The sequence below is a fragment of the Protopterus annectens genome, chromosome 11.part0 (assembly GCF_019279795.1).
Source record: "Protopterus annectens isolate FY-2018-M chromosome 11.part0, PAN1.0, whole genome shotgun sequence".
Lineage (NCBI taxonomy): Eukaryota > Metazoa > Chordata > Ceratodontiformes > Protopteridae > Protopterus > Protopterus annectens.
The window spans coordinates 218,294,833-218,319,170 of NC_056745.1; the positions used below are offsets into that span (position 1 = coordinate 218,294,833).

General features: G+C 37.9%; 1 protein-coding gene across 1 annotated transcript in view; it reads left to right on the top strand.

Annotated features, from left to right (window-relative positions):
• FGD6 (FYVE, RhoGEF and PH domain containing 6) overlaps positions 1-24,338 on the top strand; it is a 1,320,563-nt gene that overhangs the window by 474,762 nt on the left and 821,463 nt on the right. Inside the window, exon 7 of the mRNA XM_044087187.1 lies at positions 7,303-7,390. Coding sequence (XP_043943122.1) covers positions 7,303-7,390 — 88 coding nt within the window. The remainder of the gene's footprint in view (positions 1-7,302; positions 7,391-24,338) is intronic.

The window sequence follows — 24,338 nt, forward strand, 5'->3', positions numbered from 1 at the left end:
ATAATATTACATTAATTATAACTGATTTGGAATAAAGATCTAAGCTAGGGAATGCTATCCCATTACTGTACCAAGTGCTAATGTGCCATTTATATGCAATCGTAGGTTTTAAGGGGAACCATAATAATTTAAGTAGCGTGGAATCTAATTTTTTAAATACATTTTTGGGAGGGAGTATTATCAGCGACTGTGTATAAAACAAAATTTTAGCTAAAATTGTCATTTTAATTAAAGAGAGCTTATCTTCCATTCTGAAGAACATTTTATTCCATGTTTTGATTAGTTCACTAAAGGTGGTTATTAAATTATTGTAGTTTAGTTTAACAGACTCTTGTCATGTACTCTTTATACTGACACCCAAGTATTCTAATACATCATTCTCCCAATTAAACAGGCTATTCTCTCTTAGGTTTTTGTTGCTTTTTTTTAATTAGTAATGTTTTGGATTTATTATGATTAAATTTAAGCCCTGAAATTCTTTCAGACTTGCTTAAGGTATTTATAACATCATGCAAAAAAACATCAATATTACCCAACGTTAACAGTATATCAGCAAGTAATTGTATCTTAGGACACTAGTCCTTATTAATTTGAAAGCCTTTTATATTTTACTTGTTTCTGATGTATGTAGCAAAAGGTTCCATTGAAAGAGCAAACAATAGTGGCGACAAAGGACAACCTTGTCTAGTTCCCTTGAGGATTTCTAGTGGTGAGGATAGACATGATCCGATTTTCACATATGCTTGTACCCCACTATAAATTTTCATTAGTAAGTTGACAAAATCTGAGGAGAATTCAAAACCAATCAGAATTCTTTGTAGATAAGACCCAACTAATAGAATCAAAAGCATTTTCTATGTCTAGGCTAATAATAGTTTTTTTTGTATTTTTGCATGCTGTGTCTATTATTTTTTATTAATTGAGTTATTTCCACAATGGGGGTGTTATACATTTTTACTTAACCATAGTAAAGGCACTCATTATTTTCTTTATTATACATTCAGGAAAAATCTTACATAGTTCAGGAATTATTCCATCCAGTACTGGAGCTTTCTTATCTTTTAATTTTTTTATTTCTCTTTCACTTCTGTTAGTGTTATTTGTTTGTTTAATGTGTTATTTTGTTGCATTGACACCTTAGTAGTTATGTTTTCTTAAATAAAAGTATTTATTACATTATCTGTCTCCAAAAGTGATGTGTAATTATTTATATCTTTATAGTAGTTTTTGAACACTTCTAATATGCCCATTAAGTTAAATGTACTCTTAACTGAACCATCACTTTTATATTTAATCTCATTAATAAGATTTTGATTGTTTATATTTTTGGATCTTATCACTGTTTTATGTAGGTATTTGGGATTTACAGCATAAGATTGTAATTTCAATTTTTCCAGGTTTATGGGTACCTTATCATACAGAACTTCTAAGTATTTTTGATTTAACTTAATAATTTCCTTATGTGCTACTTTATTTGGTTTTGCATCCATTTTTATCTTGTCTGTGTTTTTTTGTAAGTCTAAAAGTTCTTTGTCCCACGCCCCTTTTTTTTTTAAGGTACCAAGATTTTATTCTACCATATATATAAACTTTAAAGGTGTCCCATAGTATAGTATCAGTCACATCACCATTATCATTTGTTTCGATAAACATGTCTATTTCTTTCATTATCCATTCCCTAAAGTCATTTAACTTAGTTATGTAAGCAGGAATTCTTTGTAGAAATTTTAAATCATCTGTATGTGTAGTTAATGTAAAATTTATAGCATTATAGTCCGAAAGGGGATAACTCATTATAGATACGTCACTTATTTTAGAGTATATATATTATTTGATACAAAGACAATGTTTGTGTACCAAGCCGATATGAATAGTGAGTATAGAATAAGGAATAATGTTCTCTCAGACCATGTATATCTTTAAGGTTCATTTGGTTTGTAAAGTCATTTAACTTCTAGGCTTGAGATGTTAGTTTTGTTTTACCATTTTTAGAAATATCATTGCCTGATAATAGGCAGTTAAAATCACCTGTTGCTATAATTTCCCCTTTTGCATTTAAAGTAATCAAGTCCAGATATTTGTCAACATATTTAGTACTCAGTCCTGGTATCCAGTATGTATTAATCAAAGTATAATACTTCCTATTGATTTCCAAAATAACCATGCTTAGCATCCCATCTTTATCTGAAATTGTATCTATAATTCTTGGCATAGTATAAGTATTTTTCCATAGAATAAGAGTGCACCTTCTCTTAGTCTTAAAACATGAATCAGCCAGAATGCTATAGCTATTGAATGAGTATTTTTGTAGATCTTTTTTTAATTGATGGGTTTCCTGTAAAAAGATGATCTGGGCTTTATGCATTTTGATATATTTAAGCAAAATGGCTCTTTTGACATTATTGTCCAAACCATTAATATTTAATGATAAACATTTATAAGTCATTGACTATAATGTGTATGTTATTACTAACTGAAAGACCTTTCTTCTGTGTTGACTTGAAATCTACTGAAAACTTACTTATCATGGATGCATAACGTGTATTAAGCACTACTTTCAAAAACCTGAAACTATTTACAAACACATACATGAAACGTAAAGTTTCTGGTTTGGTTAAAAACTTAACTAAACCATCCATCCACCACTTCTCCAATACCAAACGACACAAATTATCCATCTCTGCTTAGAATATAGTATAAAAACAAAAAAGAAAAGTGTTATGAAAGCAACTAAAGAAATCTGAATCCATGAAATATACATTAGAATAAGAGTGTCCACTGTATCTGAAGCTATATGAATATCGCATATAATAGCACCTCTAATACGTAGATATGCCAGAAATACACATCAGATCAAAGTATATACAAACATTAGAAGCTGAAGGTTAAGAAGATTGTCATTATTTCCAAGACTTTTCAAGAAACATCAGATAATTTAACCATTTTGTCAGTCATCTAATATTTTTCATGTAAGGAATCTGTTGTGTGTATATATATATATATATATATATATATATATATATATATATATATATATATATATATATATATATATATATATATATAAAACACTTATTATAACATAACTATTATATTGCAGTTATATGCACATTACTCATATGTATTAACAATATCTATGTTGATGTCTTTCATCAAGAAGGGGGGTGAGAGAGAGAGTAAAAAAAAGGGCCTCTCAACCCTCTGTTTAGTTACTAAAAGTTTAGTTATATAACATAAGTCTGATGTTAATATGCATAATGAGTTTTCTAATGCAGCTCCTAGTTCACTTGATGTCATTTAGTTACTAATAGTGTCATTGAATCTGAAGAATGTATGCATCTGTAAGAGAGCATAGGCATTTTCAAAGGAGTTAAACATTTTTAATCAGAACTAATTATTCACCATTTAAAGTATCTAGTGAAGGATAACAGAATTTCAAGAGAAAATAATTCTAAGTACAACCCTTTAACAAGTTCAAAAGGTCAAATGATGTCATCACTGTTGTTTCCGCAAGTTGCAGCTTCATAAACTTGTTAAAAAGTATCTAAATAGGCTCATGCACAACAGAAGTTGTCTCTAGTGAAGAAAACAGCATTTTCGGCGGGAAATTCAGATCTTAAAGCTTTTAGAGTTTACAGAAAGCAAAAAAAAAAAAAAAAACACTCAAGCTGCCTTGTCAGTGCATGTCATGATTGTCCACAATGAGAACAGTCACACAGACCACCAGTTTCCTCACAAAACATCAACATCATGAAAAAATTTACCCTTTCATATAAAAATAGCTATTTAGAAGTAAGTAACAGCAGCTGCCTCAGATCAGAAATCATATTATAACATTTCAATAATTTACCCACCAGTTAACCAGGCCAGAGAGAGAGAGAAAAAAAGGAACCTAATATATAAATAAATATATATATATATATATATATATATATATATATATATATATATATGTGTGTGTGGGTCTAGGATTATTCACTGAAACACCTTTGACTGTGCACAAATTACTGAAAGCTCAATTCACTGAAACACATTTCACTGAAAGTTATAGATGGCCTTTTCCCCACTGTTATGCAACCCTGGAGTTAGTATATATAGTAAGGGGGAGCGTAGCCCCCCACATATTTTGGATATATATTAAGCTCAGAAAAGTGTAATTTATTTGAATTGCAAGTATCCATGTATATAGTTCAAAATATTTAAAATAGGTGGGGGGCTACGCCCCCACACCCCCCCTTACTATATATACTAACTCCAGGGTCGCAAAACTGTGGGGAAAAGGCCATATATAACTTTTAGTGAATTGTGTTTTCAGTGAATTGAACTTTAAGTGAATTGTGCACAGTCAAATGTGTTTTAGTGAAATGTGCTTTCAGTGAATAGTCATAGACCCATATATATTTATCTATGTGTGTGTGTGTGTGTGTGTATATGTATATATATATATATATATATATATATATATATATATATATATATATAAAACTTATATTTAGCTATCTATAAAACACCATTAATGTACTGTATTAATGTTTAAATGTATCTAAACAGTCTCTAAAACATCTAGTTAGAAACACTAATCAGAAACACCTGGTTTACCCCACCACTGACCCACTAGAAAAAAACGCACTTTGGTAGTAAGTCAAATTATACTATTACTGAAGAATTAGAAGACGTACATCATTTGTAGCTATTTAAAAGGGAAAAGTATGGAAAGTGCTTATAATGGGGAAAAGAGAGAAAGGGAACATTGATAACAAAAAGAATAGGAAGAAAGAAGAGAGAAAGAGAGAATGTTATTTTAAATATATGTAATTATATATAGAAAGGAAAACAGAAAGCTAATAATAAAAATGATTCACATTATCTTACAACATAGAGACTTTCCAGAATCAAATATATTATGAGTCATATAACAGAACATTTAAAATTAAAAGGAATTTATTCATTTGTCCTTTAGTTTCTTAGTTTTGTTTGCTCCTTCCTTCACAGACCATCCATTTTTTGTTGCCCGTCTCTTCAAACTCTGGCATGACCATTCCATTTCTTCAATGTCCGACAGTATTTTCTTCTTTTAAATAAATTCTACTGCTTCTTGTAGGGAATCAAAGATCTTCACTCCTTCTGGCAAGGTAATTTTTATTCTTGCAGGAAAAAAAAGAATTTGAGCTTTAATATTGTTTTTTTTCAAGGACTTAATTAGAGGAACACACTCCTTTCTTCTGGATATGACTGTAGAGGTGTAGTCATTTTCAAAACTAATAACTTTTTCACCCGTCTTGATAGGGGAATTAGTCCAAGCTGATTTCAGCACTAAGTCCTTGTCTTGCGAGGAAAGAAATCTAACTATTATAGACCTGGGGTTAGATGAACTCAGAGATTAATCTGGATTTGCCAGGGACCGTTGAGCCCTCTCGATTCCAAAAGAGAGGGATTCAGGCATGTTTAGTGCTGAGGAAAACCACTTATTGAGGAACTGAATCATGTTAGCACCCCCTTCTTTGTCAGGAATTCCATATATTCTTATGTTATTCCTCCTTGATATACTTTCAAGGTCTTCCAGTTTCTCAATCAGCCTGGTATTTCGTTTCATAAGAAATTCATTGTGATGTTCATTTTTTTGTCACTCTAGTATCTAGGTCAGTTACTGTTTCCTCTAAGGCAAGGATCTGTTCATATTGTTCTTTTATTGTTCCATTTAGAAGTTCCAGTTGTTTATTGCATTCTTGTTTGATAATATACATTTAGTTTTCGAATTTGTTCATTTTTAGTAACAGAAGGTGTAGTTCTTTCTTCACTGCACTCTCCTGATGTGGGTTCTTCGAGTTGCTCATCTTGAGATCTCCAGTAGAAAACTTCTTGACAGGAATAATTACAAATTCTCTTGACTGTATTAATTTTAGAAGAAAATAAATACGTTAATCTAACTTTTAGTATACTTTTAGTTAGTGTTTTCTAAAAATGAAAGTATATTTCCTGTCAGGATATTAAAATCTAAGCAGAGTTATGGATTTCTGCTGCTGTCAGACTGGCATCTTGGCCATGTCCCCACATTGTTCTGATATTTGTCTTTTCATAACCTGATGTTTTTGATGTGCTGTTCTTTGTACTACTTGGGATAATAATAAACTGTGTAAGATCATAGCTGCTTTTAATTTAATTTCTTTAGCCTTTAAATCAATAATCATAACCCCAAGAAACAATGTTTAATGTTAGCTAATAGGTGTGCCATTTTCGTTTCTAGCACTAATGAAGCTCTAACAAAGATTATGACCTTCCGCAATACTAATGATCTCAAGGGAATGAGTAGTCCTTTTTTAGCAGCAGCTAATTTTTCCATCAGTCTTCTGTGTGTGACTATTAAAAAAATGTGCATTAACATCTAGAAAAAACAAATATGTTATCCACCAGTTTCCAGTGGTAGTTCATTTCAGTTGGGGTATAAAGAATGATCAATCCCCTAGCTAACCTTGCACACTGAATAGTCAGAAATTCGTATTATATCTCCTCCCCAAGATATAAAGCATATATATATAATGCACTTTAAATGATGCTCAAAAAGAGACACAGTATTAAATTCTGAGGAGATTTCTTTTAACAGTGTTAGGTGATGTAGTAGATTTTTAAGACTGCACTCCTAATTCTGCAGCTTGACCTCATAGACCTTTCGTCTAATTTATGATTAGGCAGATCAATAAATTCCTTGAAAAGTACAGTGTGGTTATAGGTATCTAATATTTATTTGCCATTTAACACTAGTTTGAGACTAGGGAATGAACATTGAGAAATCCATGGAAAGTACCCCCTGGGTGTAAGTAGTTACAAATATTTATTTACTGTTTCTCACTGTGGTCACAATTTCATAGTTTCTGTTTACACCATTTTTGTTCATAGGCTGGTATGATGAGAGGTAGAAAATCCTGCACAATACTGTGTGCACTGTTGAAAAAGACCACATTTCGTTTTGTGGGGCCATGAAACAATTCTGTTGTTGCTGCTGTTCAGGTTTTTAAACAGTGTTAAGTATTTGCGAATTAGAGAAGCACTTTGTAAGAAATCCTGAATTTTCATTTGTATGTTTTATGCTTAAGGGTCCCACAGTCCTTACTGGAAAGCAGACAACACGAACCTGGAGACAATCCATTAATTTTCATCCTCACTTCCTTAGGCTTGTTACCTAAACTGGTTAAATAGTGTTCACATTCAGCTGTCAAAATAGTGTTTTAGTCCTGTGAATGGAAGAAAATTCTCAATTCTCTTCAAAGTAGATGGTTTCTTACAATTAATGTTTTTTTGTTTTAGATGAGTCCTCGCTGTGCAAATCTGGCATTGAAACATTATCTTCTTAAGCCAGTTCAGAGGATTCCGCAGTACAGACTTCTACTAACAGGTAAACTGCAGTTGTGTGTGAATGCGAATCTGTTTCTCTTCAAAATAATTTAAATGATGATCTTTGTTTTTGCCTGACCTACTAAACTTCAACAATCACCAGGGGGACTAGGTGGCAGTGTTTCTGCAGCAGACCTGTTAGTTGCTTACTTGGGGCCATCTTTTCCACTGGCATCATCTTGGTTACTGATGGTCTTTGATTGGAAAAGTATTTTTCATCAGTTTTTTCCAGATGTTTATCACCATACTTGTACAGAGTGGTTTGTTGAAGCTTTTACTGTTATTTTTTTGTGTGTGTTTGATTATTTCAGAAATAAATTATTTCAATATGCTTTTTCCTCTCTGCCTTACTGGCCATCAAGCCACCCCCTACTGGACTTTAACCCATTCATTCCCAAGTGGTAGGGACCCCCATCTACCAGATCTGGTAAGGCAAGTACTTTCTGTAGGTGCCATCACACAGGCAGAAGTCAAGGAATTTGCTCTTTCACCTAACTTCCTGCCCTGGTGACGGTTTGAGCACATATGTCACCACAAGAGCCACCTGTGTCCCTCTGACTTCACAGGTGTGTGCCCCCATACACTCTGATAAGAATAATTGCTGTCATGGGTGGCAGTACTCATGTTCTCTCTTTACAGCTCCCTGTATCATGACGAGCCTCTGCTCTCCAGTAAGGGCTTTGTCATTAAAGCTGAGGCATGAGCTGGCTGGGAACTACCGACCCTCCCCCTTGGATTGGAACCCCTATTTATTCTCTCTGTCTGCTTTGTCGAACGCTCAAGATGGTAATCAGACTCTAGTAATATGAGCTGTAGTCAGGGCTTTGTCCTTTAACATGTCTTCAAAATTGAGAGAGAGGTCTCTCAGTTTGTATTCATCTTACTAATTTTACCAGTACAGGAGGGATTTTGCTCTTTCAAGTGCAAAACAAGGCTTACACTTGCTAGTTGAGCCCCACTATTCTGCTACACAGTCAACTTCACAGAGCAAAAAGATAAAGGTCTGATTGCAATCCTAGTGGCTCAGGATATATTAGCAAAATAGCAACCCAGGTGTAGAAAGAGCCAATGTAGAAATGTCAGTAGTGAGTGGCAAATACTGGCCCATCCATTCATGTGAGGCTGATGTAGCTAAACCCACTGTATGACTGGTTTCTAGCAGATACAGGAGTTACATTATACTGAGTGATGGGCTAAGATATCCGCACACACCAAGCTGTGTATATAGCACAGTAGCTGCTGTTCACCGAGTCCAAAGAAAAGTGAGTGTGCCACCAGTATAGTATTGTGGGAGATTTTGATGTCATACTGCCTCATGCACCAACACACAGGCCAGGTGAGTAAGCATTCACCATTCATGGCTGCTGAAATGATGGGCTGTTCATTACTTAGCTCTTGCACCTTTTTAATTTCTCCAAGTCTTTTGGGTTTCTAATAGCGTGAAGGGAATCAACCCATTCCTAAGTCTAAGTATGATTAAAGTTACGGCAGTTAGCATTGATTCAATCTTTGATGTTAGCTAAAAGTGCTCTTTGCAGCACCCACAGTGTGCCTGGTATTGACTCCTGCAATTCATACAGTTACATGTATCAGTAACATATGTAAGTTTGTTTGTGTCTTTCAGCTTTTCCCGGTTAGGGGTCGCCACAACAGAGCTCCGGTCTGCTAATGATTGGCAGTAGATTTTTACGTGCCGAGTTGCCATCCCTGACGCACAACCTTCAACGAAGGAACGCCCATTCACGCATGTCTCCACACAGAAGACGCTCTAGCTGAGAATCGAACGGGACAACGTCTGGCTGTGAGGCTACAATGCTACCGCAGCACCACCACTGCAGTTATCAGTAACATATGTAAGTATGATTGTAAATTCTTTGTTTTAAGACTCATTGCTCCTACTACTATTGGAACTCTCTGGGTATCCTTCCACATTGCCCTTGTCTCTGTCTGCAAATCCTGGTATTTTATGACTCTGTTTTCTCTGTACATAAGACACTGTAGTCACTGGGTGTAGCAATTTCAATGATCAGTGCTAATTTTGTCTTCTTTTTATGAACTACTATGTTTGGTTTTCTTTCATCTGTTGGTAATGGGTGATCCCATTTGACATAAACGTCATCAGTGGTGAGGATTAACCCTTCTTGATTGCTGTCCCAGAGTAGGGACAATGCCACATACTGGTGGCAGCTGTTTGGGATTTTATTTGAACTTCAGTAGCCAGTGGGCATTTGTCAGTGAAGGTGTGTGTACTCTCAGTAGCCACAAGATAAACGTACATAGTTTCATTTCCACAACAGTTTTGTTTTTGTTAATTTAGTCAAGGAAAGCAGGCAAGGATGTCAGCAGAGAATTATAGCAAGCTGACAAAGGACCAGTTGGCCAAGGTGTGCAAAGCCAAAGGGACTGGTACATGCCAATTAACTAAAGAGATGATTTCAGCCATGGTCACATCTGCAGCATGCACCAGCTACCCGGAAGACATCCAGTCTGCTGATGGGGATGTGCAGTTTTCAGAAACAGAACAGTTCACCACAACAAAAGCCATATAAGAAGACAAAATAGTGTGGATGTCTGTCATAAGTTAGACATTGCCAGCTTCATTGAATACCTAATGATTATGCCAATTAACAGAAGTGCTAGGGATGGTGTTGTCCCTGATGTCTGTAAGGAGGTCAAAGTAATTCTACTGTTTGAGTGTAGAGATAAAGAAAGTTTAAAATGTTGTCCTGTTTGCATTCTCAGATTCTCAGCAAAAGTGCTTGAAAAAGGAAGTGAATTGGCAGTTCTTATGCTCATCCCACATACATGGTAAATTATTTTAAACTCCATATGGATTCATAAGTTCAGAACTGGGCATGAAAACCATCCAGCTTTTATAAAACCTGATTAATACAAAACTATTACCTTATGCAAATGTTGGCATATTGTATCAATTTTCTTAAACATTTTTAAGGTTTTTGATCTGGTCCATCAAATGGTTTATCTCCCAACCCCCTGCTTACACTTATCAAGGGGATCAGAACTTGTCAGAGATTTGGGATGCATGTCTAGGCTTAAAAAGGCCCTTGTGGTAGTTAGCTTAGTAAACACCTATGAGCCTATGGTCGACAGAGACCATCATGATGCAGTAGTTGTAGAAGGAAAGGTATGATTTAACATTTCTTTAAGGGTTATTTGAGGGATTTCCTGTATGGCTGTTTCTTGAGTAACATGCTGAAAGTAGCTCTCCCAGCAATTAAACTGATAAATGTAACAGACATGCTGGTAATTGTTGCTGTTTTAGGAATTAATTGGCTCTGACCTTAAAATGTAAAGGTTGGATGCCTACTCTACAAGAGACAAACTACTAAAACTAGGAGTTTACTCTAAAAAGGTAGTAAAAGATCAAATGCATACTGAGGTGTTAGAAATGAGACACTTGAGGAATATATTAAATTGAACAATAAAACATGGAATATGATTGAAAAATGAAGTAGGCAGACTGATTATATGATAAAACTTCATTAAAAACCTCAGATGTGAACTTAAGGAAAAAATGGTACTGTGAAGGATGCCCATTCAAGTTGGAAAATATGTTGAGAAGAGAAAATTTGAGATTTACTGCCACCCCTGTAACAAAAAAGAGAGAAAGGACTGCATCATTTTTAATGAGAACTCAACAATGCAGGGTTTGCAGTTTGAAAGGACACCGCATTTATGGTATTAAACACCTTTATTAAATTATCACCAAAAATATAGGCAAACATACCTTAAAAGAAAAGAAAGATCATTTTAAAATTTTGCCATTTAAATGCAATATACATTACATATATTTCTTTGCTACTGTCATCAGTCCAGGATTACAAAAAATTGCTGAATTCCTGCCTTCCCTTAAACCTCACTCCTCCTCCTCCACATTATTATGCATGCATTGTTCCCACAATTTTCATTTATGTCTGTGTAATTTGCTACTTCCCTTTTCTAAATATCCCTTTTACAGTTATTTCATCTTTTTTTATAATATTGAATACCTCAAATACAGTTGGTGTAGACTTTGACTTCCATTTTCTAGTAATTGCTTTTTTGGTAATCAATAGAATTAGTTAATAAGTCTTTACTGTGTCAAGGCAAATCAGGTGCTGTAGCTCAGCTCAAAAAATCATCTCCTTACTTACTGCCATTTGCTCTCCCAATATTCCTGATAGCGTACTCTGTAGGGAATGTTTAAGCTGTGCCCAACTCATTATGCTCCCAAAACATATGTTCTCAGTTACATCCTCCTCCATCACACCTCCAACATTTGCTACCTACCTGAGGAAAAATTCTTTGAAGTCTGCTTGGGGTATTAAAATACCTAAGCAAACACTTCCAAGCAAAGATCATAAACTTTCTAGACTTGATTGCATTCTTGGGAGCCATAAAAATGTCTTCTTGTATATTGCTTCTCCAGTCTCTTCCCAATCTTTTCTAAACTCCTGTGATTGATTCTTATAGTTAATATGCAATATTTTATATGCCCTACTAATTATAATTTTTTTATAAGCTGCAACTGTTTTAGATTCAACTAAAAACTCTACTAGAGCAGGTCTTTCACTTAAAATTCCTCTATCCCTTTATCCTTGCCTGTACTCTGACATCAAGCCCTGGTAGGGAAGGCAGTCTGTAGACTGCAATCCAAATATCTTCTTAGCCATATCCCACTCTATTACCTTTCCTTCTTGAGATATTTGCTTTCAGTATCTTGGTTCCTTTGCCATGTTTCTCCAGTAAATTCCAGGACCCTCTTGCTTATTTTCTGTACCCTGTTTCCACTCATCCCTATTGGCAAAATATCCTTTCTCCATTCCCATATTGGCTTATTTCTTAGAATACTTCATGCTACTTTATGAATATAATATTCTTATAGTTGTTATTCTTCTTAAGGATCTGCATCCAAAATCACACTCTGTTTCTTGAATTTCCACCTTGCTTCATCATCATCACCTAACAGTTTGAATTGTGACCTTCTGCTTGTGTTATGTATATGAGCCTTGACTGTGTAGCTCTAAAATATGCCTTCAAACCATTGGAAGGAGTAACTTATCCCACTTAACTCTTGCCCTTTTCCCTCCTAGATAGATTTCTTCAATTCTTTATTATTATCCACAGCTTCTCTTCTGGTTGATAAAGGTATGCTTGAGCAATATACATGACTAAAGGGACTAAAACATTTTCACTGCTTGTATCTTGGTATCCATATCCATAATTAGGAGTTCCCAGTTTCTCAGTTTTTGTATTATCTTTTGTTTAGTTTTCCCTTGTATATCTTTTGCTGCCAAAACCGATGCCTTTTTAATCCATACTCCTAAATACTTCATTGTATCATGTCCCCCTAAATATGAGTATTGCTGAACCAGTTCATGTGTGGGTACATAATTTATGGCTATAGCCTTTGTTTTATCTTCAGTTAGTCTTGTATCCTGAAAAGACTTGAAACTGTGTCAAAATGTTCCACAGTGCTGAGATATTCTTTTCTGGATTTATCAGGTACAAAATAATATCCTCTATTATTATAGATAAAGACAACTTTTCTTGATTACCATACCAGTTATATCTTTGTATTTCTGAGTCCTTTATTTTCTTTGCCAGTGACTCTAAATATAAAACAAATAACGGGGACAGAGGACACCCCTGCCCTGGTCCCTCTTTTCAAACATGGCTTATCTCAGAGGAGCCCTCCCACTTTAATTCTTGCTTCCAATCCTTCTGATTAATCTTGTTATTATATCAGGGAATGCAAATGCTTCCAGTGCCTTACTAGTAAAATCCCAGGTTACTCTTGGCAGATGCTTTCTCTACAACAAAACCTTCTAACAACAAAAGTATTTTCTTACATTCTGCTTCCCCCTCTGATTCATAATTATATTAATATTGTCAAATGTTTGCCTCCCCTCCACAAAATCAGAGTGATCCATAGCTGTTACTTTTGGCAACACCATTGCCATTCTTTTAGCTAGTGTAGACATACTTTATAATTGTGATTTAAAATTGAAATGGGTCTTTATGAAGCTGGGTCTGAAGGGTCTTTGCCATCTTTAGGTAACACAGCTTTCTTCCAAGATGTTGGTACTTTCCCTCCTTTTAAAGTACTGTTAAAATCTCCCAGATCTGTATCACTTTCTTCCATCCTAATTTCCAAACTTCCACATTAATACCAACTGTTTCTGGAGACTTTCCTGACAACTGATTATACATTATTGTTTTTATCTCATCACCTCCTATCTTTACTGTTAGTTGTTGAGCCTCATCTACCTCTAATCTTGACATAATTCAGTCTTCTGTAATTATTTCCATTCATACCTTCTTGATTACCACATTATCTGCTTTGTACAAATTTTCATAAAATTTCAGGAGTATCTCTCAAACCTTTAGAGAATCTCTGGTTATTTTTTTGTTGTTATTGGGTTCCTGAGTTTGGCGAAAATTCTTTCAACTTTCTGTTGCCTAATTTGTTGTACTTAAAATTCTTATGCTCTGTAGTTGCCATCAAAAACTAGTTGATCTACTGCAAAGTCATGCATATTATCCAGATACTCTCTTATTTTGTTTTTAGCACTCTGCATTTGCTCCTCCTCTTGTTCTGTAAGATTCCCCTTATTCTACAATATTTTAACCTTTGTCAGGCCAATCTAAGTAATTTCTGTTACTTTTTAACCATAACTTTCTCTTTTATTTCGACCCTGTTTGTAAACTCCATTTTTACTTTATCCCTGTCACTTGCTAGAACTTCTGAAGATATTTCTATCTTCCCTAATAACTCACAAGTAATTTCCATTCCACTACCCATTCCATAAATTCCTTTCTTTTTAACAGGTAGGTGGGAAAGCACCAGTGTCCTGTTTTTGCTTCATTATCCTGCATTTTTATCTTAGTTTATAATTTCTTTCTAGTCTATCCCAGTTATTGTACTTTAGGAATAATAATTAAATTCTGCCCAAGATGTTCGTGTGTCACTGCTGTAGTCATCACACTTGGGTTATCTGCCTGCAGGTAGCCCTCAGTTGGCCTGAATACCAGAGACTTAGTATTTCTGCGTTGGTTCCTGTCACTCCAGGTCTGATGTCAGGTCGTCAGGGGTATAAAAACAGACAGCCGACGCCATTATATCAGTCTTTCTTGCCGAGGAGCTCGAAGCAGTTCGCACGAGTGTCGGTTGGCTGCTACCTGAGTTTTCGTTATCAAATTGAATTATTCTGAAGTCTTCTAAAGCTAAGTACCCCATTGGGGATCCTTTTTTCTTGCTCTAACCGATGTCAGAAAAAGTTAACAATTGTCTTGTCTGTGGAAAGCAAATACCACACAGAGATTTTCATTCTTACTGTGTCACCTGTTTAGGTCCAGACCACGACGTCCCCCGCTGTTGGTTTTGTGCCTTGTTCAACACCCGAACTATTCATCATTGGGCCCTTATTGTCGCTATCTCCGTATTCCAAAATGGCTTTGGTAAGCCATCCGACTACTGATCTACTGAAAAAACATAAGGATAGAGACAGAGACAGACCGCACAGGTCCAAAGCTGCTGACGACACTTCCGATAAGCTAGTCGCCAGTTCGCCGGTACTCAGTGAAGTGCTTTCGCAGCCCCTGATGCCTGCTTCAGTGGATTTGCAGGCCTCTACCGAGACCTGTTTGGAGTCTGGTATGCCGCGAGACACTTCTTCAACGGAACCTGCGGATGTCTCTGCCTTGGATGAGTCCGGAGCCGCTGAGCAGGCACCGGCTTCTGAGGAAGTTCTTCGCACTACCGATATTTGACACAAACCGACTTCTTTCGCGTCTTTAGTTCTGTCTAAAACTACCGAGTTTCTAAGGCCAAGAGTACACGCTAAGCCTAAAAAAACGACGATCCAAAAGCATGCATCTGCTTCCTTGCCACAACATCAAATACTTAAAATGGCAGAAGACCTTATTATGTTGATTAGGGGAAGTCATCCTTCCCCTGCTAAGAGAAAGAGACCTGTCCCCAGCAGCTTTAACAGACCAAGAGTCCGATGACTCTGAGGTATCTGATTATGAAGACATGCCTTTATCTGCTTATGAGGATTCATATGCAGAGGAATATATTCCCTCTACTTCTCCTCCACAGGATTTTTCTTTTGGTGAAACCTTACATACTTTAAGAGAGCATTTCCACTGGGAATGCCAAGACTATCCTCAGTCTAAAAAGAGACTCAGAGAATTTCTAAACTTGCCACAACATAGGCCTTTAGCAATACCCCCAGTCCTGGATGTTGTGGATGATGTCTTTATGGAATCCAGTTTAACTCCTGACACCTTACCCCCTGCTCCTAGGAAGCCAAAATAGCTACCTTTTCAGGACTGTTCAGAAAATAAAGAATTACAAGAGCTTATGCATTCTGCAAGCCAAGTCAGCAAGCATACATTGCAGTGTGGCTTTGACGCCCTAGAAGCATTTTGCAAGGCAGCAGTCACTGGTTCTGTACTGAGAAGGCATGGTTGGCTTAAGGAGCAGACCTTGCCAGACCATGTCAAATCAAAATTGCTAGATGCTCCTTTGAATAAGGACAATCTGTTTGGCACCAAAGCAGAAGAGGTTCTTAAAAAGATGGAAAAAAAGCTAAATCTATGCAGACAGTCAAAAATTTCTTGCAAGTACAGCATCCTAGATGCAGTAGGCATTGCCCCTTGTAACACTGGTCCTTTCCAGCCCCCTCTAGGCCATCTCAAACTAGACCCAGGGGAAACAGACCCCCCCCAGACTACAGTCTCAGGGTATGCAGAGATTGAAGCAATGAACTGCCTCCACTTCAAAAACAGGGAGTGCTATGCCACCCCCTTACAGGAAGAATTCCCAATGACTTCTCAACTCCACTCCCCACCTCTGCTCAGCAGCTTGTGCCCCAGGAGGAAAACTTGCCCATCATGCAAAAAAACTGGATTCCCATTGCCAAAGACCGATGGGTCCTCAACATTATATCCCAGGAGTACAAATTTCACTTCCACTCACTGCCAACCCAACATCCCAGATCTCCCTCCAAACCAATGGGCAGAGGCACAAAAGCAAGTTGAATCCCTGCTCTCTATAAGGACAGTTCAGCCTGTTCCTGCAGAACAGATGGGTCAAGGGTTTTATTCCAGACTTTTCCTGGTACCCAGAAAAGAGGGCACTTGGTGCTCAATCCTAGATCTTTCCATTCTAAACACCTTCCTGGTGGTACCAAAATTCAAAATGCTCACCCTGCAGCAGCTTCTTCCTATGCTGGCCAAAGATGCCTGGTTAGCTACCCTGGATTTAAAAGATGCCTATCTGTACATCACTGTAAGGGACTCATGCAGGAAATAGCTTTGCTTCAGGGCAGGATCTATGCATTTGCTTACTGAGGACAGAGAAAAATTCTAATTTACCCATATTTGGACAACTGCCTGATCCAGGCAGACAGTCAGGAAATGCTGTTGCAGCACCTGACATTTGTAAAAAAAAACTTCTAACCTCCCTGGGGTATACCATCAATGAAAAGAAATCAAATCTAGTCTCCAGTCAAAAGTTTGTATTCCTGGGAGCAAGCTTGGACACAGCATCCCAGATGGCATTCTTTACACCAGAAAAACAAGCCTGTCTGACAGACTACTTCAGTCAAATAGCCACCAGAACCTAGCTATCTGCAAAGAAAATCCTGCAGGCCCTAGGGTTCATGGCCTCATCCATCCTAGTAATTCCATATGCCAGACTGCATATGAGGAAACTTCAATGGTACTTAAAAAGTCTTTGGTGCCAACATTCTCAGGACCTGGAAACAGTCATTCCTATCATACCTTGTCTAAGGACAGAGTTTCTTTGGTGGGCAGTAGCATGCAACCACAAGGGGATACCCTTTACTCAACCCCACGCTGCCCAGACCCTAATCACAGACTCATCAGATTATGCCTGGGGGGCACACCTGGAACGACAAGTGCATTCAGGGTCACTGGAGCCCATGTCAAATTAATCTGCACATAAACCAAAAAGAGATGCTAGCTCTGCAGCATGCTCCAACAGTTTTTAGATCCCTACTCTCACTGGGACCCCTGCTAATAAAAACAGACACCACAGTTATGTGGTACATCAACAAGCAGGGGGGAACCCACTCTTACCCACACTGTAGGCTAGCCATGGCCCTGTGGAACATGGCCTTGGACATATGCAGGTCCATCTGCAAGCTCAATTCCTGCCAGGCAAGCAAAACTCACTAGCAGATGACTTAAGCAGAAATCTCATAGACCCACACAAGTGGCAGTTAGAGCCCAGCACCTTAGGCCTTCAGATTCAGAAATGGGGGACCCCAGAGGTGGATCGCTTTGCCTCCCCCTGCCATCACCAGCTCAGCAAATTCTGCACCAGGACACCTCACAGCAGGGCCTGGAAAGTGGATTGCCCTATCCTTCCAGTGGGTAAACCTCTCAGTCTATGCATTTCCCTCTCTGCCCCTTCTCAAGAATATTGCTCAAGATAAGACAGGACAGACCAAAGACAATTCTGATTGCCACAGGCTGGCCATGCCAGCATTGGTACCCACTCCTCAGCAACCTGTCACTGGTACCACCCTGGCACCTACCCCACAGCCCCGCCCTGCTCACTTAACAGGGGGGACAGATCTTGCATCCGCAACTGCAAACCTTAAATCTTGCAGCCTGGCTTATTCCTTGAATTCTTCTCCAGTGACCAGCCTAGGCAAGCAGGTACTGGATGTCATTCTTGAAGCCAGAAGACCCAGTACAAGGAAATCCTGTGCTGATAAGTGGAAAAGGTATTGCTCCTGGATTCAATCTAAAGGAGAGGACAACTCTGCCCTCCCTACCTCTAATCCTGGATTACTTAGCAGAACTACTCCACAGAGGCCTATTCTTTTCCTCTATTAAGATCCATGCCTCTGCTGTCTTAGCTCATTACAACTCTGAGTCACCCCTATTCTCTCACCCTCTCATCAAACAGTTCCTGAGAGGGGCAAACAACTTAAGACCACTAAGGAGAGCACCCACACCTGCTTGGGACCTTAACTTTGTACTGGTAAAGCTCACACTGCTCCCTTTTGAGCCTGCAGCTTTGGTAGACTTAAAAAAATTCCTCTCTTGGAAAACAGCATTGCTCCTGTCCATCACTTCAGCGAGAAGTGTCTGAGTTACAAGCACTTATGGCCGTGGAACCTGACATCAGACCTGGAGCGACAGCAACCGACACAGAAATACTAAGTCTCTGGTATTCGGGCCGACTGAGGGCTACCTGCAGGCAGATAACCCAAGTGTGATGTCTTCAACAGTGAATACACTCGAACATCTACGTTTATGGTACGTGTACACAACTATACTTTCCTACTACTGAATTCACATCTTTTATACCAAATAGTATTATACATTTCTTCACAAATCTATACTCCTTTGTTATATTGTCCCTTCGAAGTCCTCTGATACATCCTCACTATTGCAAATCAAATTCCAGTTCCCACCTATAAATAATATTCCTTGGTGAAAGCTGATTATTTCTCCCAAAAGTTTCTTAAGCGCCTTAGCAGCAGTTTTCAGTGGAATATAGTTACATGCCATTGTAATCCTCCTCCCTTGCCAATAGCCCTTTACTACCACGAATCTACCATTTTTGTCTTTTTTTCATCATCTATTACTGTTGGAGCCCCTCTAGCAATTTAGTATAATTATTCCCGTTTTCATCTGTCCTTGATACTGTGCTGAATATTCCTTCTGAAGTCCTGTGTTTGTCAAATTCATATGCTTATTTCTTTCCAAATGTGTTTCCTGAAAAAATGCTATTTGCACTCTACATTCATAATATATTCTAATACTTTTTCCTTTTTTATATATCCCTGCAAGGTCATTTATGTTCCATGGTAATATGGACAGCTTAGCTATCTTGATAAAAAGCTGTTATTCCCAACTATTATACTTGACATATTTTTAATGTGCATTTCCAGCTTTTGTGTTAGATGCATATACTAATGTTTGGGAGGCTGAACCTCTGTCACATTTTTCAAGTCTTTTTGCTTTAGTGAAAACTCTCAAACAAAAGAACTAAATACAAAACATCCCCTATTAACTTGGGACAAACATACAAAGCTATGTAGATCTTCAAAACATAATGTTTAACCCTCCACAAGGGAACACTTGCCATAAAATGATGGCTGTACCTACAGGCATTATCTAACCTAAAATTAAAGTTACTTGTGCTAAATAGTATGCTACAGCCTGTACTCCCACTTACACTGATTGCTGTCTGTTCATTTTTTTTTTATTATTTCTCTTCCACTCCCAGATGTGAAAAACAGCTTGTATGCTTTCAGAAGACATTAACTTTTAGCCCTAAGAAAAAAATGCATTGGCTAGCTTTAAATAAGCCTAAATTGTACACTATTCTATTAATGGCATTAAAGTATTAAGGCTGCTAGGGAGGTTGTTACCTCTTGTTCACTTCTGTTAATTTCAAACTTAATTTTGTTACTGATCTGCTTTCCATTGTACTTTTAAATTTTGCATTTTCCTGTGCAAGAATACTCAGAATTCAGAAGATTAACTGCTTTCACCTGCAGACAGCTTGTCTTCATGGAAATGTGCTTCACAATGATACTTTGTATGCTTCTTTCAGAAAAGAATCCACAGCTGCCTCAGCTGCAGGCATCTTGACTCCACTGAACATTTGACAGTGGAAACAAGCTAATATCTTTGCAGTTGTAAGAAGCTTAGCATTTTCATGGCTTTCATCATTGTGTCTTATTTTTAAAGCCTACATGCTTACATAAAAGCACCTGTTTACAACTTAAACTAATGGTAGTTATCTAGACATACACCCTTGTAAAATAAAAAGAGAAAATGTCTTAATTCTATATATAATTAGTACACTTTTACACCCCACCCCAGAAGCCCAAGATCAGTACATATGAACATTAAACCTGTTTTTTTCAGCCTTTCTTCTCTCTTGTTATACTGTAAAACTTTTGTTCGTACAACTAAAAAGTGCTGATCTTTAACCCATACAACAGAGTTTACCTAAACAATCCTGTCTTGGTTTGTGCTGTACTGTGCAGTTGCCTAGTACGAGAAGTTTTTGAGTGTTTCATATTTCTGTTTTTCACAGTTTGTAAGAAATGAAGGAATAGCTTGTCGACAAGAAGATTTACTTAGATTTATATTTTGTTGTTTTACCTTTATTTTTTACTGTTAGTTGTTTGAAAGGGTTAGTTTCATTCAGGCAAACTGTAGTCATCCCAAGGGGCCTAGTCAGGAGTGCAGAGAGGACAATCCCGAGATTATCTAAACAGTCCTGTCTTGGTTTGTGATTTATTGATTTTTTTTTTTGTTAGAAGTGCTAGCGATAGTGAGCAGAAGCTATTGCTTATAAAGGGATTCCAGTTTTTCTATGACTTTGACAACTTGTACAGTTTAAGCAACAACTTTACTATACTTAATTTAATATTTAGTTTCATATTGTTTGTGGAACTTTTCTCTTAGAAGTTGATTTAAGTTCTCATTGCATTCTGTGGTAACTGATTTTGATTACTTTTTTTATTTTAGAATTTATTTGTTTGCAACTGAATATGGGTGTCTTAAATGAGTATGCCATTAACGATTTGGTAAATCACAAATATCTTCAAGAGTATAAAAAATGCTATGTATATTTAAAGGTAACACCTGATAATGTTGGTGATCTGTGTTCCTCATTGTCAGAAGTTGGATGATTTGCTTTCCATTATTAGAATGAAATCTAGACTTGCTGATTATTGCATTTCTGCAATTGGAATGGCTTGGAAAACTGTTGATGCATATATTAATGACTGTTCTGATGAGATAAATAATGTTGGACAAGGAGCAATCCGTAGATATTCAGGAAAGAATGTATCTGTTATCTGTAAGATCCCTCAACCCCTAAAAAAACAGATAGTGCTAATGACAGCTTTGGAATTCTGGATGCAAGTATTCAGCAATCTGAAGATTCAGAGCATAAAGAAGGAAATAAAAAAGAAGAAAGGAAGAAGTTTCCACAAATAAAGAAGAAAAAGAAACTGATAAATATATGTAAAGCAAAGAGAATAAGTACAAAAAAAGGACATTGCTTTGTTATATAACGGGTAGATTACAGGGAATGCTAACATTTTTCTATCCAAAAACCTTTAGCATAAAGAAAAAAAACATTGTATCTGATGTCGATTTTCATTTATTCTACAACTATTGGGTTTAGATCCGATCCTCGAATCCAACCCTACCATTAAAAGCTGTCAAGCTCCTCCCTACCCACAATGCATCAACCCCAACATAACTCAGATCTTGTTTGCTGCTTTTGTGAAATAGACGTGGTCATCTCAACTCTCATACAATTTTTCAGATAAGTGATTATTTCCCTAATTTTTTCTTGCTGTCTACTTTTTTCTTACATGTAGTGCATCCTTCTTTATATACCATTGCTGGTATTTTCATATAATCGGTCTTTTTTTTTTTTTTTTTTTTACCCCTTTTAACTTTTCTTGCTATACCTTCATTGTACTGTTTTGTACCATTGCTGGTACTATTTTCCTCCCTTGCCACCACTTTAACCAAAAAAAAAATGTTTTTCTTTATTATCCTTTTTTTTTCCTATTTACCTAAAAAGATGTCTGAAAAAGGCCCTTTGGGGTTTAAAAATTGTAAAAAGTGTGGACGTAAGCTTCCGCTGTCAGATGCACACAATCTGTGTGTGTACTGTCTAGGCCATGACCACCTGAATAAAGACTGTACTATTTGTAAACATTTCGGACTGTGAGCAATCGTGGTCATATAAATAAGTTAATTTTTAATGGGGTTGCTTTCTACAGTCTTCTCAGAAGAAATTACTGGGGTTGAACAACCTCAAGCTTCATCAAAGGAGACATTAAAAAGTTCCCTAGACCATCTGCTCTTCCACTCTGTCATTGATGGAGCCACTGAAAAAGAAACCTAGATTAGATCTGAAGGCTTCTGTCTTGAGGTCAACTCTCTGATATCCCAAAACTTCCTCGGATCCAGCTCGGTGTTCACCATCCATTGACTCAGTGCTGTCTAGGGTCCCAGCTCCCTTTTTGGAGAGACGACATTCAAAAGCCCCTTTTATTGCCTCCTCTCATTCTTCTAGGAGTCTCACTGAAGCCGACATGGATAAGGATGATGAAGAAATTTCTCTCAGCACAGATGCAGATGGGGGTTCTCCCAGCTTCTACTCCTTTGGGTCAGGAAGCCTTGTTCTGTTCTACCCCTCCACTGTTGTCTCCTTCTCTGATCTGACAGTCCATTTCAGAGTCCTTGGATATGAATTTGCCAAGACCATCTGGTTCGGAACCAAAGATGCTTGTATGATCCAATGATACTTGTATCCGAGGATCCAAGGATTTCTCGGAGTGCTCCGGCTCTGGCAAGTTTGGAGCCAGATAACTCTCAGAGCCGTAACTTTCTAGCTGGATCCGTGGTGTTGGAGTTGACTCTGAAGTTTTCATAGCCATCTGTCCCCTTTGGAGCCTTGGCTTTGTACAACTTAGCACTGACCTCTGCCTCAGGTGGAATGCCTTCAGGGCAGATGGAGCCAATGGGGCAGAAGCATGGCTTTCTTCTCCCTGGGACATTTTGCCTTTGAGGTAGGGGAGACTGTGTTTTCTGCTTTGGCTGGACGGATGGTCTCTTCCCCCCTCAGATCTCCCTGCGGGATCTTGTGTGTCTGCACCTTGAGCCTCAACATTCGACTCCACAGGGTCAGCTAGTCCAACGTCTCCAGGCTACCTGGCAGAGTATCACCATCTCTTCTGATAGTTCTCTGGAGCATCCTACTGAGGAAGTACCACAGAGGAGAAACTGCAAAAGGCGGTATGTAGATTCCCCCTCGGGAATCTATCATTCAAGATGGTGATTTTGACAAAGGGGAAGGATGGTCCTCCTACAGTCCATCAGAGGAATCTGTATTCCTGGAGGCATTTGGATCTGGCCTGTCTACCTCCTGGGTTCTTCTGCCCACTGAGGACTCATTGAGTTGATCTCTAATTGAGCGTGGAAGGAATCTGAATTGGTTGAACTTATCCCGAAGAGACCGGATCGCATTCTGGTACCACCAGCAGGAAAGGAGTTTTGGAGTAAGGGAGTACCTGTGGATGCCATAGATATGGCAGCGGCCACTAAGAAGGAACTTGCGGAGCAAAGTTCCAGTGTCCATCCACCTAACAGGGAGTCTAGGTCTTTGGACGGATTTGGAAGCATGTCTATGCTTCAGCGACCTTTGCTCTTAGGTCACTGAACTATTTGTCACATTTCACTAGGTTGTAAAGAGATTTGAAAAAAAAAAAGAACTGTCAAATTCTCTTTCAGGGACCACTACCACTGAGACTCCAGCTTCTCTGACCTGGCAATTGGTGGCCCTACAATCCATTTCAAACTCATCCATGAGGCTTATCTATTACGTTGCTGAAGGTACCTCTATTTCAAACTCGTCCCTGAGGCTTATCTCTCATGCTTACATCAAGGGCAGCGAGTTCAAGCATTTCCATTAGGAGGCATGCCTGGATTGCTTATTTGTGGAGCCCTTCAAGTCCTCTTTCTTCAATGCTCCCTTTGATGGGACAACTTTATTTGGCCTCTAAGTGAAAGACACACTCCAGGTGCGAAAAAGATGGAAAGGCACACTGTGGGAGTATGTTTTTCGACCCCTCAAAGGACCTCCTGTAGGAACCAATGAGGTGGATGACAAATGTGGTTCAAAAAAATCTCCATATCCTTTCCCAGATCCACATGGAGACACTTCCCCCAGAGGCAGGGGGGCAAACTTAAATGGAAGATGCCATCCACATGGCAAAAGTCACCTGCAAAACCGAGGGTCTAGTGATTTTCTCGGGCAGACCTTAGCATTCCTGAAAGGAGGCCTGATTGTCCCCCACAGGAGGCAATTGGGGTAATTTATCCCTGCACAAAAGAGCCTGGCTAGATATAACAAAAAGATG